The following is an 18,988-nucleotide window of genomic DNA, read 5'->3' as shown; positions in this document are numbered from 1 at the left end:
AAGTGTGTGTTTAGCCACGGCTTACACTCTGGACTTCATGCAGACCAGTTGAAGGCAGCCTGTAGAAGTTTCACCTCACTGGAAAACTATTGCAAGTCTAAATAAACTGGTTTAAAACGTATTTTAAGCTTTTTTTTTATGTGAGAAACTAAATGAAGCGTTCTAAATGTACACACCTGGTCTTCTACAATCCAGATAATCCCAACTCTTCATGACATACCTGATAATAACTCACATGACACTGGAAAGCTGCTTCTGTTTTGTCGTTGTGTGGAGTAGAGAAGCAGATGTTGGACACATCAGTCCCGAAATGTCTCTGAAAAATGGAGCGAGTGTGTGAGGATGAGGAGCCATGGGTGAATATTGTGTGTTTATCCCAGTGGAGCTCGCAGTGCGGCTGGCTGGGGCTCACAGGGTCCTCCCACCCCTCCACTCCGCGCGACTTGCTGCAGCCCGGTGCGTTGTGTAAGACGCGACCTGTTATGGCCACCACTACTTCCGGGTTTCAGCAGTCTGGTCCAGATCCTCCGCTCCTCTTCTGCTCAACACACACATCCATTGTACACAAACGGCCAGGCGGCTCATGCATACACACGCACTCACACGCATACAGACACGTTCACCCATACACACACATACACACACACATACACGCACAGCATCGATCGTGGCTCCTTTAAGAAAGCCTAAGCCAGAATTATCACCCCACCTCCTCTTGATCTCCTCTAGACGCTTTTGCATAAGAAAATCAAGCCGGGAGCCGAGAGTGATCAAAGAAAACGAGAGGAGAGCTGCTTCATTTTTCCTGTGATTGTGAGCATTAACATTTAGGTGGTGCGGGTCCCGTGGAGGCGCGCGTCGGACCATCATTCATCCGCTACTTTTGACAAGCCCTCGCTTTTCTGACTGACAGGCGGAGTGGCAAAAAGCCATGAGAGTCGCCAGTTTTGTTTGAGGGGCTGTTTTATTTCCATCCTGGTTTTTGGAAAAGGAGTCCGGTGCTGCTGGCGCGAGGATAGCCGCGGACATACCCGCCGCCTGGGCTGAACCGCGGAGCGGGAGCTGCTCTCAGCGATCCGGGGACAGAAGAGAACAGAACAGAAGGCATTCGGGATTTTGGCTGAAACATCTTCCTGTTTGTTTTGGATTTTCTCTCTTTATTTCGTGTCCACCCTGGCCTCAGAGGAGATTTACCTAAAGTGAAAGGACGGCCTGGGAGTGAGGAGGGTTATGGCGCAACGGGTACGTAGGGCAATCCTCCCGAAAAAGTTTCTCTAAGTCCTCTGCGCCTCGGTGCAGAGCTCCACTGTAACGTGGCTGAATGACACACGTACCCAACATGGACACATATCCGCGGCGAAACTTTCTGTCGTCTTCCCTGTGACATGGAGACACGGTTTGGTGTTTGGCGTCTTGTGGCACGGTGTTACGCACGGCCGCGCTGGTTTACTCCACAGACCCGACCCAGTGCGGGACACTGGAAGCGTGATCAGATCTCACCTCGGCTATGTTTTTTAGATTAGTTATGACAGGCCAGTTACTGGAGGCAAAATGGGGGAGGGCAGAGAGGCAAAACAAATCTCCACATTTCACTGTTGACTGTTTGCTCCAGAATCAAACTTTTCTGGTAGGAAATAGTTCCTCGCGCTGAAACACCGCGCTGAAGATGTAAAATTAGCATCATGTCAGAGAGAGACTTTGATTCATAAAGGCAGTGCAGGTCTGCCTGCAGGGCTGCCCCAGAACAGTGACTGGATCTTCACACTGGCAATTTTAGGACGGGATGGCCGAGGCAGTGCACATTAGCTGCTGCATTTGGCTCTGCAGCTGCACCACGCTGGGGTTTGCACCTCTTTGCCTTTAGGGTCGAAACGCTCAGCTTTAAGTGATAATGCATTTTAGTCTCTCCCCGACACTTGTTTGTCACGTCTTGAGAGCACTATCAATAATTCAAGGATATTTTCACTCAACTAAAGAGGTAAACCTCAGTTTAGGGTTCCTTTCTGGGTTTAGACCTGAATTAACATTTCTAAGATTATTTCGTCTTTTTTTTTTTAACTAAACAAAATAATAAATAAATAAATAAATAAAAACTAAAGAGCATGAAGACGATGTGAATTATTCAGCTCCAAACTGACTCGAGAGAAAGTTTTCATGTTCAGCTGAACGTCGTGTGAAAAACACAACACACAGTTTACTGCTGCCTGCATGGTGTGTTTGCTGCCTAAAAATGTGCCGCACAATTATGAGCCTTTAAAATTACAAGCAAAGCACTTGACAAGTTTAAGACTTATGTTGTGCACAGTGAAAACACACACCAGGATGGTACATTTAAAACCTAAGAAATGCTTGCTAAATTATATATATATATATATATATATATATATATATATGTATATGTATATGTGTGTGTGTGTGTGTGTAATAGACGTATGTTGGTAGTTTTGTACTTTTTAAAATAATTTTGACGTATTTTTTCCTTATAGATTTTTATATTCACTGAATAAGCTGAAAACAAAAGTAGTTTGCAGTACACAGTAGTTTTACTGTAGTAAACAACGTTCTGAGTCAACATTTAAAACCTTTCCTGAAAACTGTGTGACATCAAATCACGAAGATTAATTTATTTTCCTCCTTTTGAATCTGCAGTGTTGTAAAAAGGGATTTTTTACATTTGTTTCCAGAAAACAAAAAACAAACAAACAAAAAAAAAACATTTATTAAAGGAAAAGATTTGCCGTCTGGTTTTGAAAATGAATCAAACTATTTTACGCGTTTGGCAGAATTTGACTTTTTAGCTTTTAATAAACAAAAATATAATCTGTCAGTGTGTGTGTGTGTGTGTGGCGGACGTGTAGTTTCCCAGGAAAGTTTGATGTAAACTCGCTGTGCGTGGCTGCTAACGGTGGACTCGCGTGTTTTGTTGTGTGCAGTACGAAGACTTGCCCCACTACGGGATGGACGGGGTGGGCATCCCGACCACCATGTACGGAGATCCGCACGGCGCCCGGTCCATGCAGGCGGTGCACCTCAACCACGGCCCCCAGCTGCACTCTCACCAGTACCCCCACACCGCCCACACCAACACCATGCCTCCGAGTATGGGCTCCTCCGTTAACGACGCTCTCAAGAGAGATAAAGACGCTATTTACGGGTAGGTGCAATCTCCCGGACGGTGGAGGGGGTGGGATGTATCCCGGATGTCTCCCGGCCTGGACTGTGGAGCCGGAGGGGAACTGGGGACGCAGGAGATCCACCGGCTGGGTGCCCGGGTCGGAACCGTGTCTGGAGCTCAAAGTGCTGCAGAGAGGAGAGCAGGGCTACGAGTTTTTTCTGAATCCTTCATATTTTCACTGAATGCATTTTTTTTTTTTTTTTTAAATTGTACAAACTGGTTACAATAATCATTCTGATAAAATTAGTTTAAATACAAGTTTAGAAAAATAAAATAAAATACTATTTAAGACTTCTGTTTGAGAGACAAAATCACAAATATTCACCGAAAATTTATTTCTGTATTTTGAGACTTTAATTGTTTCATTATTTTTATTAATTTATAATTCTTCTTATTCATTCAAATGTTCATATTTTTATTATGAGGAAAACATAATTACCTTCTGATGGAAACATTTGGACTAATTTTCAGGCTACAGAAGGATCGAATATATGATGATAGAAGAAAATCCCACAAATTCGCATCGCTTATTAATTTGTGAATTAATAATAAAAAAAAACAACAACATACAAATAGTGTTTTAAGGGTTAAACTTGAAGCAGTTTCAGTTTTAATATTTTATTCCACCTTCCTACTTCAGGAGGCGCGTTGTTCTCAGTGCTTCACTTTTATTCACTCCAAGGACCTAAACAATAAGTAATAAACAAATGTACGCAGATTTAGCCACAGGCAAATATTTTTTACTCTCTCAATGCACACACACACACACACACACACACACACACACTCGCTCACACACACACACACACACACACCTGTGATCCAAACGGAGACCCTGTTGAAAAACTACTTTAGCAGACTGTAAAGCTTTTAAACACGACTAGATTTAATGGGAGAAGTCTGCGCGCTGTTTGCAGCCTTTTCTCCGAGCTGCAGAATGCAGCGCGCGGGGCTGCAGCAGTGCGCGCGGGGCTGCAGCAGCAGCAGTCCCTACGGGCGACTTGTTCAAAGAGTAGCATGGCTGGCTAAATCTAGCTTGGAGTAGTCTTGACCCCGGCTGCTGTTCTCTCTGGTGACATTTGCTGTTGTGTGTGTTCCCAGGCACCCCCTGTTCCCTTTGCTTGCACTGATTTTTGAGAAATGTGAATTAGCGACTTGCACCCCCAGAGAGCCCGGGGTGGCAGGAGGAGACGTCTGTTCATCGGAATCTTTCAATGAAGACATAGCAGTGTTTGCAAAACAGGTCAGGAAAGTTTGACTCTTGGAAGCTGCTGCATGCTGGGGCTGGATGGGTTCTTTACCTGCATGTCCAAAGTCTGGAGCTCTCACTGTTTGTGTCCGAAGTTAACCAAAAAGCACTTTCACTCATCAGAGAAATGTACTTTTTTTTTTTTATGTTTGTAATTTAAGTAGATGGTGCTCAACATATGCAGAAACAAGTACTGAAGTTCACCTGTGTGTTCATTTCATTTTTCCAGTTCTTGTTATTTATAACTGTGTAATAAACCATATTCATGCTTTTCTGAAAATGTTTTGCTTTTAGATTCGAGCAGAAAAACCTTTATTTTCATCGAATCCAGAGTTGGATAATCTGGTAAGAAAACATTTTATTCTGCATATGTGTACTTTGAAAAGCAGTTTTTTGCAGCAGTTGTTGGGATGTTTGTTGGCGGGCTGATGTGTCAGAGAGCCACGTGGTGCTGGAAACTTCAAGCAGGATTGCACATCATGTTGCTCCGTTTGAGTTGTTTGATATCATGAATGGCCCCCGGTTGTGTGTGCACATGAAGGGCCGCTGTTAGACAGCTGTCACACACCTTTGAACTCTGCCTTGAAAATTATTTTTATTCATCCTTTTCACATTGTACAGCTTGATACTGTAATCGGGATGTCAGATCAACATTTTGCTCACGGTGGCTCATAGATCTCTGATTCTGAGGCTTATTGCAGCTTCAGCTTGCACTGCAGCCTGCTCTCCATATTGCAATAACCTCCAACTTTAATATCAGCTTCACATAAAACCCATTCCTTTGAACATTTTCCTCGTTTTCAGTCACTTGTATGAAGAAAAACGCACCTGTTTAATATCAAGAGATGTGAGCAGCTAATTTTTTTTATTGTTATTTTAATTTTTCAGATGATTCAAGCCATTCAAGTTTTACGATTTCATCTTCTGGAGCTGGAAAAGGTAATATTCTGTCGCCATGTCTGTCCAGCATGCTTGCACAGACCTATGGGCTGTATTTGCATAAATGTATTTTTGCTAGTCGGTTGTAATTAGCGTCAAAATCAATCATGGGGCCATTTCTCTTCCGCGTTTAATCACGACCCAAGCTGTTACAACTGGAACGGATATCTCTGTGCCCAAAAGTACCCCTCCACCCCCCACCCAAATATTTTAATGAAGTTTAATTCTGGCAGCAATTGCATGCAAGGTGAAACATATAGGAGAACTTTTGGGCTTTTTAGAAATGATTCTTTGTGGAGGGCAAAAGGCCCCCGGCGGCCATCTGTGGATAGATGGAGCAGTGGGTGGAAAACGCGTGATTTGTCTCTGCATCAGATGGACTGCTGTGGTCTGTGCTGTCAACTTTAACCCACACTTTGACTTCCAGCAAAAAAAAAAAAAAAAAAAAGAAAATAAAAATAAAAAAGATCACAGTAATTATAAGTTTTTGCTTGTGAAGTCTGTGCGCGCGCCGCTTTCCCGCAAAAGGAAACTTACTTTGTGCAAATAGAAAATAAAAATGAATAAAGTGCTATTTTCCCCTCTTCCTCATGCAGCTGCCATGCCTGCTCTTTCTGCAGCAGCAGAGGATGCGCCACATTGGCAGTGATAATGTAATAAGTAGAGGAAATTAAACAGTTTACCTTAAATGTCAGTCAGGCGGGTCATTCCGCGCTAATGGCCACTACCCGGGGCACCGGTGATGAATTTTGTACGGGTGTTGAGTGTGTTGTAGCCTCTGAGCCCTCTTGTCACTGTCAATTTTCGACGATATCTCTATTCTGAAGAGAGGAAAAAAAATAAAGTTACCATTACTGTGTGATCAGCGAGGGGGGGATAAGTCCAAAGTTTTCTTGTTTAAAACATTTATTTACAGAAAATATTAACAGAAACTTTTGCCGAAATATTTTAATGTTTTAAATGATCTGAGTTCTTGGACAACATTTCAGTATTTTGTTGGTCTGTTTTGGTCATGGTGTTGTTGAGCATGTCCTCAGTTGTCCATGACCCCCCCCACCCCTTCCTCTCTGCAGGTACACGAGCTGTGTGATAATTTCTGTCACCGGTACATCAGCTGCTTGAAAGGCAAGATGCCCATCGACCTGGTCATAGACGACAGAGAGGGGGGGTCCAAATCAGACAGCGAGGAAATCACGAGATCGGTGGCCCTAGATCAGGTAGGCTTCTTCTCTGCCTCCCTCCCTCTCTCTGTGTGTGTGTGTGTGTGTGTGTGTGTGTGTGTGTGTGTGTGTGTGTTCTCCCTATTGGCTATTCAGCTATTCTGGGTCACTACTCCGCTCTGCTGTTATTTGCATATGATTAAAGTCGTTTTACATTCCAACCATCGGAATGAAAAAAATTCAGAATAATCTCGCCATTATTGGTCCATTAAGACCTGAACCCGGAACCGACCTGGGAAGATTACCTCGAAAAGGCATCGCCATAAACGTGACCTGTTTCATGTCGATTTTAATTTAGAGCCTCTTTTCATTTTTCCTTTCTTTCTCGTTTTCAACTCATAAACGGAAACGTTCCCGGCGCCCCCGTGGAGCCCCCCCCCCCCCCGGACTCTGCTGCACACTGTAGTTTAGATGCTTTGGTTTCTCCACTGTAGGGTTCACGGTTCATTAGGTGTCTTGTCAGTATTTTTCCTTAGACATGAGTGCACATTGCTTATCGGGACCCCTCCTCGCCTCCGCCTTTATTTCGCTCCGAGCGCAAAGATTCCGCGCAAAGAAGAAGGTTTATTTTCCAAAAGCTACAGAAGCAGCGGGTATTAAAGGTAGATTAGGGACTGTTTCCTTTTGTGCAGATATCACAGATAACCACAGCCTTCATTATGTGCTCCACTGGCTGTTGGCACTCCGGGGACGTCGCATGCGCGCAGGCATGACCCTAATGGTCCGCTCACTGCCGTTAAATAATGATAACGTCGCAAAATGATTAGAATTATACTAATCTGGATTTTTCGGTCATCAATAGCTCGTCATCTGAGCAGGAACCGGGGTCCCTGGCTATATGAGAATATGTGTTTCAATAAGTTAAACTATGCCAAATTTTAAATAAGGACTGAGTAGCTAAAGGAAGAATAGAGGGGGGGAAATGAAGAATCCAAATTAAAGGGATTAACTGGATAGTCCGACATAAAAAGTAATGAGGCGATTAGAAGCTAAATAATTTAAATCCGCGGACTTCCATATGGTTGAGTGGTTGGTCTGAGTGGAGGACGAAGCAGCCACGGGCTTTTATGTCCTGGGCTGAATGGCAGGACTGGGAGCGGACTGGGAAGATCCCCACCCCGCCGCGCATGCACGCCCCCATCCCCAATCCTTATGTCTTATTATGGAAATGAGAAAGATCACGCGGAAGATAATACTTCATTTAATCCAGGAACAGAATTAAATAACACAGACACTTGTGCATTGAAGTGTCTTTAAAAAGTCACGTTTTCTGTAGAAATTCACTTGTTAAAAACTTTTTTCTTTGTTTAAAGAAGTCAGTAAATTGAATGAAGCCTTATAGTTTATATGTTAATAGTATGTTAAAACCCCTGGGTTTCCAGGTATATCCAGAAAATGATGTTGTGCTTCAGGCACTGATCTTTAATTGACTATAAGATGGAAGACATGGCCTATTTTAATATAATGATGGTCCTTATATATATTTATATGAATATATAGTCAATTCATGGCAAATTCACATAAGGTTATGTTTATGCTGACAGAATGCTATAAATGACCTGCAGGCACAGTTTACATGAAAACACTGGGAAAACTTCTTGACAGATGTGTAATGTTGAGGGATGGGGCTGATTTTAGTAGGATAAGAGTGTCTACAGCAGCAGGCTGTGTGTAAATGAACATATCCAAACAGGCAGAGGGTGCACGCCTCTTACTGCTGAATACTTACATTGTCAATCTAATGGCTTTGCACTTCATGGCTTACTTGTAGCTGTATATGTACATGCATATATATATATATATATATATATATATATATATACACATACACACACATATGTATAATTTTTTTTTGGCTATTTCTGCGACATCTTATCTGCAATTGTTAGGCAGTGACATCCTTAATGAATTTGCATTGTGTGTGCATTATCTCTTTCCATATGTATTTTTAATGTATGCCCTCGGGCATAAAGTTGAAGTGGACTGGAAAAAAATGCTGAGAATTTGCACAAAAGAACAATGTTAACAAGATGGAGAAAGTGGGCTCATTTATTCATAAACCAATTTATTCCAGTGAGGCGACTCTAACAGAGGAAAAAAAAAAAAAAACTTTGAATTTATTAAACTCAACAATCCAACAACGCTGACTTTCTTGCTGCATTATGCATCCCAGCATTGCGTCATAACAGTAATTTTTTTTAGCATATTCTGTACATGTCTTTACTAGAGGTTTTTTTTTTTTTTTTTTTTTTTTTTTTTTTTAACTTGTATGCAGGCAAGTATGAAGGGACACTGGGTGCCCCTTTGAAAAGAAAGCAGAACATAGCTGAGAGGTGAAAAAGTCAGAGGCTCGGCACTGCCTTGTGAATGCAGCTCGGCTAGTTTGGGCTTACCCTTCGTTTTTTTGTGTGCATGTCTTTCAGCGTGCGAGCGAATGCATATATATGCGTGTCTGTTTGTGAGCATGCCTCTGTGTGTGCAAGTGTGTGTTCAGACTGGCCTGATAAATGCAGCACCCCCCTCAGGTGTTATGTGAGTGGAGTGACTGGTTAGCACCAGTTGGACTTTCTTAACTCTTTCCCTGCTGGTCTCTAGAGAGCTTCCCTCCACATCTGACTTCCTCACTTCAGCTGCAAATTTCTGGCTGCCTCATTAAATCTGCTTTGAGCTCATCTGTATACAAACATGTGAGACAAAAAAAAAAAACAAGTTCACTTGCAGAGACCTTGCGTTCACATATGGCTTGTTGTTGTGGGGAAAAATGGCTGCAGTTGCTCTGCTGATTGGCACACATGTTCACCTTAGTCTGAAGAATCGGGGAGGTATTTCCATGCTGCTGTACATCATTTGCGCAGTTGCCTTTAATTGCACAGAGAGCGTGGGGAGGGGTGCAGCAATTTGCTAATGAACTCTGAGGGCCCAGGCTCTCCGCTGTCGAGCTGAACACTACTAATAGTGCTGAGGACTCACTCCAAGTCTCAAGAGCTCCTCTACTTGATTGAGCCATGCAGGCTGAAGTGGGGCTGGAAATAATTGAAACTTCCTTAAAAATATTCACTGCCTGACTCTTTTTGTGGATGTAAGAGCCTTAAATGATTCTGAATGCCCAGGTGTTGATCTGTTGGGTTAATTTAGTGCAAGGGTATTTTTATATTACCGAGGTTTTGGGGCGCTGCTGCTGAAATCACGTACGAAGCATGTGAAATGTCTGGCAATCTGAAATAGCATCTATACATTTGGGGTCTGTTGCTGTTTTTCTTACATCCTGCTCAGTCTTTCCTAAACAAACCCGGCTTGTGTGAGCTAAGTGTTGTGGTCACCGTGTAAGAATTCACTCCTGATAGCGATATCGCGGTATCTTTTCCCAACAAACAGCACTGTTATGCAATACAAGTGCGGGTTTCCAGGTCAGTGAGATCCAGCAGTGTTGGTTTAGGTAACTCTGGCGGTCAGAGAGTGACCCCTGCTCCCCCCCCCCCCCCCCCCGACTCCTAACTCAATGGAAACCATGACTGCCGGGGTCAGCCACTATTTTCCTAATCAGTACACTGCTATCGCTAATCTATCTGCCTCTCGTTGAGGTATGGATCGAGTTTCACCCGACTTAACAGGCGCACTCGCTAGCTCTCCTACAGTGGCACACTGCTGTTCTTAATACAAACTTTTGAATCATTGTAGTAATTGTTGGTAATAGCAGCTTTTGTAGTTGAATAGAGGAGAGCTTTGACCCTCCACTCACCCCCTCCCTTCTCTTCTCCCCATCCTCCCTCTCCTCCCCTGAACTCCCTTTTTTCTCCATTGGGGAGTGAATGCCGGGCGGCTGTTGAGGATTCAACAAGTGATACAAAGAGGTGACCACGTGACTTGTGTGTTTCTTAGCCTCTTCATTATTGTGGCGGAATAGCAAGTAGGGTTAGCGATTATGATTATGCAACTCAAAGCCGGCATGACTTCAAAGAATCGGAATGTTTGGAGCCTCTATTCAGACATCCGCCATGCATTTATATATGCCTGTGTTTGTGTCCTTTTCTCTCTCTTTTTGGTAGATTTATTGCTTGTTTTTAAATTTTGCAATATTGCTGGAAAGTATTGCTTAGTGGAGCCACAAGATCCCAGTTGCAAATAAAGTTCTTGGCTTTTGTCTCCTGTTGCTTATGATGAGCAGCCATGTCTGTCCCTGAGGCCTGCTGTGGTTTCTTTGGCTAAGTAAACAATAACCTGGCTTAACACATGTGTACATAGCTAATGGAAAGTTCCTCTCCTCCTTAACCCCCTGCAAGCCTGTGACAATGGCCACCATCACAAGAAGCCGTTTCCAAGGAATCCAGCGAGAACGTCCCAGCACGGCGGCAGCAACTGAAGCTAAGCTAGGCTAGCAAAGAAACCGCAGCAAAACATGTCATTAAGAAATCCCGCCTCCCTTCTCATTCACAACCTTAAAAAAAACAACAACATAAATATGCTTTGTTTGGGGTTAGATAGCGTGGAGGGAAGAGCACTTGAGTTAATGTTTTTGTTTGGATTTCTGCTCTCGCAGGGTAAACAGGGAGTTTTTAAGCTAGCGCTGGAGTAGAAAGGGCCGCATTGAAAGAAAATCAGTTTGTCCGTTTCCACGAGTGCCATCTAAATGGACTTTGAAAGCTTTGGTAATTATCTTAAACATGTAATTATCTTTGCTTGTCTCGATGAGGTTAACCCACCAGTTTTAAAAAGCCGATTGAAGAGTACCTGACGGCTATTCAACATAGCATACTTTACTCACTCAAGAGACCAAATCCAGTTTTCTCCCTCACCCCCTTCAGCAATTATAAGGTTATTTCTCCTTTCTTTGTCTATTGTTAAGAGTTAGGGAGAAAGGGGAGTTCAGAACAGAATGGGAGGTAGTGAGGAGTCTGTTCCTTTTTGTGTGTGTGTTTTCTTTTTTTCACCACGCATACCATTATCAGCCCTTCTTTTCATTTTGGAAGCACTAATATTGCAGCAAGGGGAGGAGTGGGGTGGAGAGAGCAGAGAAAAGAGAGGTAGTCGGGCAAGCACTTGCCTGGCCGGTTATCAGAGAGGCAGATCCTGCTTTATCTAGTCACAGTGGAAATCAAAGTAAACAAGAGCTGGCCTTTTAGTCCCTTTCACTTACAGCTTTCCCACCAGCATTCAGCCGAGTGGGAGAATGTGTCCGGAGTTATTGCAGGCCATCTCGCTGCTGCAACACATGGCATTCTCGCAGATTTCGACTCAAGGAAGCAGCGCTGTAGCAAAAGGTCAAAAATGGTGTTAAAGAAAACAACCACAGAGAACAGATGCATCAAAGAATTCTGGGGGATGAAGTAACCCGACTGTCACCTTCAATTCAGATGTACCACCACTGAGCGGTGTATATGTGGGGGGTTATTTGGATATTTATGTCTGTGCCGTTAAGTATGCACATACGATTATTTCCACACACTCGCTGGCACAGAGTGAAAAGTAAATATCCATATCATCACAAAAGATATTTCAGAGTGAAGAAAGAGGGAAGAGCAGGAGGGAGGGGGGACAAAGCACAACAACCTTAACCATTTTCTTTATTATTGCAAATGAATTGGCAAGGCAACATTTCTTGCATGAGCGCTTGTATGATGTGGGGCCTGGCACAGCGAGAAAGGGAAGCCCTTCTCGCACAATGAGAATGCATTGGATTGGAATGCCTCACCGATCATAGCGGAATCAGAATTTCCAGCAAGGAAAATCTTTTCATGGTGAATTAGGGCGGCGTAGGGAAGAAAAATGGTGATGAAAAAGAAGGGGAAAGAAAAAAAAAAAAGGTATGTGTGGCTAAAAAAGCAGGTTTCTCTCGGCTTGGCGCGGCAGATTTAAGAACTTCAGATAAAGCTAGGCAGAATAGAACGTGGAAAATTGAATTTATTGAACAATTAAGCATCAAATTAATCTATGTCTTGCTCAGGAGACAGCGAGCGGCAGAGAGAGTTAAGGAGATGGTGACAGTGAGTGAGAGACCATGGTGGCTCATTAAGGGAAGAGAATAAATCAAGTGTGCAGCTTTGGGAGCAGAGGGACTCCTCTTACTCTCCATTTCCTCCTTCCTTCTGTTTATTCATCTATTCATTCTGTCAATGCACAAATGGCACATTTTGAAGGTGTCCCTGTTTATTGTGTGTTCAAGTGTTGTTGGTTCAGGGTGTGTGTTTTTCATTGTCGCTGTGTGTCTTGTGGTCAAGGTGTGTGCTTTTGTTTAGATGGCAGGTGTGTGATGTGTTTGCACAAGGCAGATAAAAAGTACTTCTCTGTGTGGGAGTGTGTGCACAAGTTAAGTAACTAAAAAAAAGTAAAGAAAAGACGATTTGTGCAGACTTTTGTGTGTGTGTGTGTGTGTGTGTGTGTGTGTGTGTGTGTGTGTGAGAACGCGCACGCTCTGTGACCTGTGCGGTTTGTGTGATCTCAGCCGTGTGTGTATTAATTGCGTGTTAGATCAGTGCCGGGCCTGTTCCATCCAAGGGCAGCCTGTGATTATAAATAAACTCCCCGTCCCCACGGAGATGCCACCAGGCCCTGTCTCAGCCCCGCCCCGTTTCCCATGGGGCCTCTATGGCCACCTCCCAGCAGGCAAAGCGCTCTTTTGTTCAATTACAGCTAATGCAGTAGTTTGCCATTTCCCCTTCCACTTTCTAATTATATTTTCAAATGGAATTTGTTAGAGAATTACAACAAAAGAACATGAAAAAAGAGAAATCATATTCTTTTTGTGCGCTGGGGCTCTTGGGTTTTTAATGCTTGCTGTTCGCCATCCCCGGGGTACTGCATGAGTCTGTTTCATAGAGCTTTGAATAAATAAGTTCTGCTCATTTTTAAAAGCTGCACTTTTGTAGAAACTGGCAAAAGCCAGTGTTAACTGTTTGCATTCTGAGCATGTGGTCTGGATTACCTCACTTCTGATGTTCTCTGGAGTCACTCGGCCATGCACGGGTGTTTCATTTTTTTTTATTTTTTTTTTTTCTCTGTTTTTCATGTGCGTTCTACGGTCAGCAAAAGAAATGTCTAAGAGCTGGAAGAAAGGATGGTTTTGGTATTTTATCCCTGTTAAAATCAACGTTTATCTAGCCAATCAACGTCCCTGTCATGCCTTTGTGCAGTGACTTTCCTCTTTATTGCAAAGCCTCAAAGCCTAATTTGAAAAACAACGATTATATCCTTCATGTAAGCAGCGGATTATAATTTCATAGCCCAGGAACATCAAACGAGCTCTAATACAGCCCAAATGTGTTGAATTTGCTGACTTGTATTTTCTTTTCTGTTATTCTACTCCATCTAGGTTTTGTTTTAAACAAACCCTGTGTCATGAATTAATGTCTCCCTTCTTTCTTTCACGAAGCTAAACTCAACTCCAAGCCCCTTTTCACAGCAGCAGCAATTGTACTATCCCAATTGAAACCAGTTGTTCCCTCCCTCGCGTCCCCCTCCTCTCCCTCTTCTCTTCCTCCGTGTGGGTTTCTATCACTCATTTCGTCGCAAAGCCCTAAAAGCGCGATGCGAGAACCACATTGCCCCCCTTGATATCTGCTTCATTTGATTTCAGAGAGCAAAGATAGGCTGTCGCAGGCGGCGGAGGAGGCTCGCTAAATGTTTGCATGCACATCTTTTGTTTGTTTGTTGTAGTGAGCTGCGTGTGATAAGACATTAGGTTCCATTTCCGTCTGTTCTGAAGCCTCTTTTCTCCCCTGTCCTGAGCGCTAATGCTGATTCGGAGAGGCACTGGGAGATAGGAAGTAACATCTGGTTTAGTTTCATCAGTATGTAGCAGCTTTGTACTGTAAGAGGCGGGGGGGGGGTGGGTTCCTTGCTTATGTGCATGTGTCTACGCATCAGATCTGAATGAGGGATGTTTACGTCTCTCTGTGTCTGTTTGTAGTCTCTCTACCTGTCTGACACTAGTTTGGGTGTGTGTGTCACATGTTGTTACTCCTCTCCGGGCCATTTGTTCTCTACTGTCCGGTGTGCAGCTGACTCTCTCGGGCCTCAGACACATTCAGCTCACTATATATAAACCCAGGTCTCCTGAGTCTCTCTTGTCTAGTCAGCTGCTACAAGGCTAAAACTCGTCTCAGCTGCAGTCAAGCTTGGTATTTTTCTTCAAGTTGGCTGTACTTAAACTTTTTTATTTGTTCTCAGTCAGCCTCAGTTTTGTTGCTCATGGAATATTTTGTTTCATATAGTTGTTTTAGAAAGGACTGTGGGAAAACTTGAGCTTATTTGATTACATCTTTGTCTTGCTGCCCAAAATGAAATTTAATTCTGCATTAGTGGGACTGGTCATCCATTTTCTCTGTTGAATTTTTGGATGAAGCAGAGGATTTATATTGATGTGGCAATACTTGAGTTATATACCTCCAGCTCTCTCTCTCTGTTTGGATGACATCACTCCCTGGCGCTCGCCACCGCCTATCTTAAGTTGTAGCTGTTTTGTATTTTCATCTGCTCGCGGTTTCAGCCAAATGGAGGCAGCCGTGGATCGCATGCTTCAGAAAGCTGGGAACTAATACAACATGTTCGTTTGCTATCCGGCCTTTCTCTTCATCAAGCCCTAATAATCCGCATCTGATAAAACTGTTGCTGGAACTCCCACACAGTTTGTTGACTGGCCAGGGAGTTGGTGGTGATGGCTGTATTTTTAATTTAATTTCTGTGTTTGTGTCTTTCTGTGTAACAGTTTTTAAAAGGCAAAAGCAGACTAGATTTACCGACTTGTCTGGTTTTTTTTTTCTCTTCCTGTCAGACATCCTGGAACAGAGATCATGACGACACGGCGTCCACGCGTTCTGGAGGCACACCAGGACCATCCAGCGGCGGACACACATCGCACAGTGGCGATAATAGCAGCGAACAAGGTAAGAGTTGATTTTAGGAGGAGAATAATTATAAGATGGGCTTTTATTTTCTAATCATCATCCAAATAATATATGTTCAGAGGAAATGGTTGAAAACCTTCCTGTTATATTTAGGGTACGTATTTAAAGTGTACTTTTGTTTTAACAGTAGATCACACCTGCTGTTAATAACTCAGAGAGGCCGGGGGGTCACAGGAGCACTTCTTGGAGCCGGTAGAGATTTTTCTCACTTTGCTATGCAACAGAGTCGACATGCTGTGCAGCATAGCTGGGTCTTTCCTCTGGTTTTGTTCTTCCTGCTGCCAGCGGGGGCAACTTTTAGCTTCACACACCTGTTCAAGCAAAATCCGGCCCATAAAAGCTGCTCAGATCCTCAGTGGGTTCGGTTTGAAACAAGGCAATCTCTTCAAAACCACAGTTGTGTTAAAAGAGTGTGTTTGATCAAGAAGCGATGGTTGTGGAAAATACAAACCTCCAGTTTATTCTGTAATAAATAAAAATAATCGTAACTATAATGATGATTGAATATGCAAACTGAAACATGCAGATTTGTCTTTTTTTTCTGCATTTCTGCAGGAAACTAATTTTAATGGCCGCAGCCTCCTGCTGAGGGTTGATGTCTGCACATTGTAAGATTATGGCAGTATTAAAGGGAGACTCAGTCGGAGGGAGGCAGCAGAGGGAAAACATGGTGGTGGGGTTGGCGCTGCAAACAAACTGTAGGCAAAAAGCAACTTTATGTATTATTGAAGGCGATATCAAGGCGAGCAGTTTGCAGGGTTGCCAGTGCCAGAAGGCAGAGCCTGGGTGGGAGCAGAGAGCGCCGCCATGCCTTCCACTCCAACGAGCAGCCACTTATGTAGTCAACACACTCTGTCTGTCTTTGTCTCCATCTTCAGCTCGGTCTCAGTTTGTTTTTTTTGTTTGTTTTTTTTTTTTACACACACTCTTACCAACTGTTTGTCCTTTTATATAACTCATCAGTAATGCTCAACTCTAAGAGTTTGGACATAAGTAGATAACAATGAAAGATGAAAGAGCACAGAAATTACAGTGAAACAGGGCAAGACAAAGAAAAATATTGTGTGTGTGTGTGTGTGCACACTCCTCTACCTTTGATGAGTAATGGTCTGGGGGCAGCCAGGCAAGATCTGATTGGTTGCTTTAATGAGCATGCTCTGTGCCGAGTATGGGCTTCTGCTTCTGCGACCTTTGCCCCCTATTGACCAAACTGACACTTCATTTTTCAGATGTTTCCAATTATAGACTCACTCCTTATGTTTGCCCCCCTCCAATGACTCTCTCATCATCTCTCTGTCTCCTCAAATCTGTTTCTCAGATTTGCTCTGCTAATTGTTGGTTTTTGTTTGTTGGTTGAGTTCATTTAAGGGTAAAATGTCCAGAAGTGCCTGTATGATCGTAAATGTGTGTTGGTGTGTGTGTGTATGTGAATATTGAATTAGTTGCTGTAATTTGTCCAAGTGTCACAAGTTGGGAGAGGAACACAATGTGTTTGTATGTTTGTGAGGGTATCTGCAGGTCTAGAAACTTGTAATTACTTGAGGTTAATAAGTTCAGTTACAAGGTTTTCCTTAAAAGTAAACAAGAAAATAATGATTTTGGCTAATTAGCCTTTTAAATCCTATGTGGGAAGGGTCATCATGATTATGAAAGTCCGAAAAATGATGAAACTTGCTCAGAAATACTTGGAAATAATCATATTATTGTGGTTTTCCAATAATTTTCCACCACTGTGACATTTTAGTTGTCATGATTGATTGATAATTAACTTAAGTGGTTCCATTTATTAATATTGAGACTTTATCAGCAAAGATTTGTAAGAAGACTGCATGGGGCAAATAATCCTTCCACTGTGGTATCTCAAACTTGGCAAATTGAATGAGGCAACTGGATGTATTTATAGATTAGTTGCATTAGTTTGGTTAAACACCTCATTTTTACAGAAAACAGTGTTTCATATTGTTTTGCAATACAATAAGCAACCAAAGGCTTGATATAGAAGGCCTTTGTTTTCTCTGTATCAAGTCTTCTGTCTTATATTGTAAAGGGATGTAAATCAGTTTGTTGCAATTTGAAGCTTCACCACTAGATAAATTGTGGACATTGTACAGTTAAAACTAACCTTCCCACAGCGGCAACGTGTTTGACAACTAGATTTGATAAGATACTCATCAACATGTATTTGCTCAAATATAAGAATTTCGACACCTTGACGACTGATTAGAAGCCGAGTTGAGGGAGACTCAAACTCATTAAATACTTGATGTAAATTCTCCACTTTGGCAAAACCAAATAATTACAGAACTGGGAAAAGTAACTTTTACAGAAAATAAATGTGAAATTTCTGCTTCTGAAGAGAAACAAAATGCAAACTTTTCAAATTTATCTGCAATAATAGTTATTATGTAATAACTGTGACACAATCACAGTGTTTGGATGTGAAGCGTACTCTTCATTTGGATCTGTAAACACAGGTAGCATAGAACAGCCGCCCGCCTTTTTGGAGCCTGCAGCTACCATGATATATGCGTGTTTGCCCACATAAACAAAACACACACATACACACACCACCAGCATCGGGACACAGTGACAACAGTAAATACCGTAGGACATCTTGGACTGGTTTCAGGTTTATATGGGTTAAGAGCTATCTCTGCCACGTCATATTGGCTCTGGCAAATTCTGTGTCATTCACTTGGTAATCCCAGTAAGCTGGTTATTTATCTGTTTGGCACTTTGCTCGCTCTCTCCCCGACTGCTTCAGCCTGTTGTCTCTCTCCCCCCTCTCTTTTTCTCTTTCATCTTCACATCCTCCCTGTCTTTTGCAGTTTTCCCTTGTCTCCCACCTACTCTCCAATCTCTCCTTTCATTTTACTGTCAGCCCGTTTCTCTCTCCTCGTGTATCCCTGTGCATTTCTCTCCCTCCACCCCCTTTTTTTTTTGCTTCCATGCCTCCCACTCACTCTCAAAACACCACTTTTTGTTTATCCCTCTTCTTCTTTCCCTTTCTTTCACCTCTCTTTGTTCCTTTGCACCTTCATTCTTCCCCATCGTTCTCTCTTCCATGTTTAACCCCTCTTACACTGTCTTTAACCTTTTTTTTTTTAAAATGGTCGAATTTTTATTATTTCTCATTTACTTTTTCCTTCTTTTCACTTCATCTTGTTTTCTCATCTCATCTTTTCATTAACGTTTCAGTCATATTCTTTTACCTTTACACACTTCCTTTTCTCTCCTGCAACTTCTTCATGTTCTTCTCTCACATTTTATATTCCTTCTATATTACTTTAACATGTTCTCCGAACAACAAGACACGCTCAGTATCAGTGTTACTGAAATGAGACTGATGAGTGTTTTCACCAAGTTTGAATCTCATCTTTTAGATAAGTTTTACTTTCACTCTGTGTTCGGTTCGGTTCAGGCACCAAAAATAATTGTTTACGTTCAAGCAGTAAATCATTTGGTGAGCGTTAGGGAAGATCCTGGTTGAGGTTAACCGTAAGAA

The 18,988-nt window shown here is 42.6% G+C and overlaps 1 protein-coding gene across 3 annotated transcripts in view; it reads left to right on the top strand.

Moving 5' to 3' along the window:
- Positions 1 to 563: 563 nt before the first annotated feature.
- meis1b (Meis homeobox 1 b) overlaps positions 564 to 18,988 on the top strand; it is a 77,687-nt gene continuing 59,262 nt past the window's right edge. For all 3 annotated transcript variants that reach the window (XM_079249433.1, XM_079249431.1, XM_079249432.1), the window contains exons 1-7: positions 564 to 1,242; positions 2,934 to 3,154; positions 4,277 to 4,418; positions 4,719 to 4,769; positions 5,313 to 5,363; positions 6,437 to 6,580; positions 15,351 to 15,462. In XM_079249433.1, the coding sequence (XP_079105559.1) occupies positions 1,231 to 1,242; positions 2,934 to 3,154; positions 4,277 to 4,418; positions 4,719 to 4,769; positions 5,313 to 5,363; positions 6,437 to 6,580; positions 15,351 to 15,462 (733 nt within the window). In that variant the 5' untranslated portion in view covers positions 564 to 1,230. The remainder of the gene's footprint in view (positions 1,243 to 2,933; positions 3,155 to 4,276; positions 4,419 to 4,718; positions 4,770 to 5,312; positions 5,364 to 6,436; positions 6,581 to 15,350; positions 15,463 to 18,988) is intronic.

The sequence above is a fragment of the Telmatherina bonti genome (assembly GCF_933228915.1).
Source record: "Telmatherina bonti genome assembly, chromosome: 11".
NCBI lineage: Eukaryota > Metazoa > Chordata > Actinopteri > Atheriniformes > Telmatherinidae > Telmatherina > Telmatherina bonti.
Note: the sequence above shows the minus strand (reverse complement) of the source record. Positions and strands in the feature narration are given on the sequence as shown.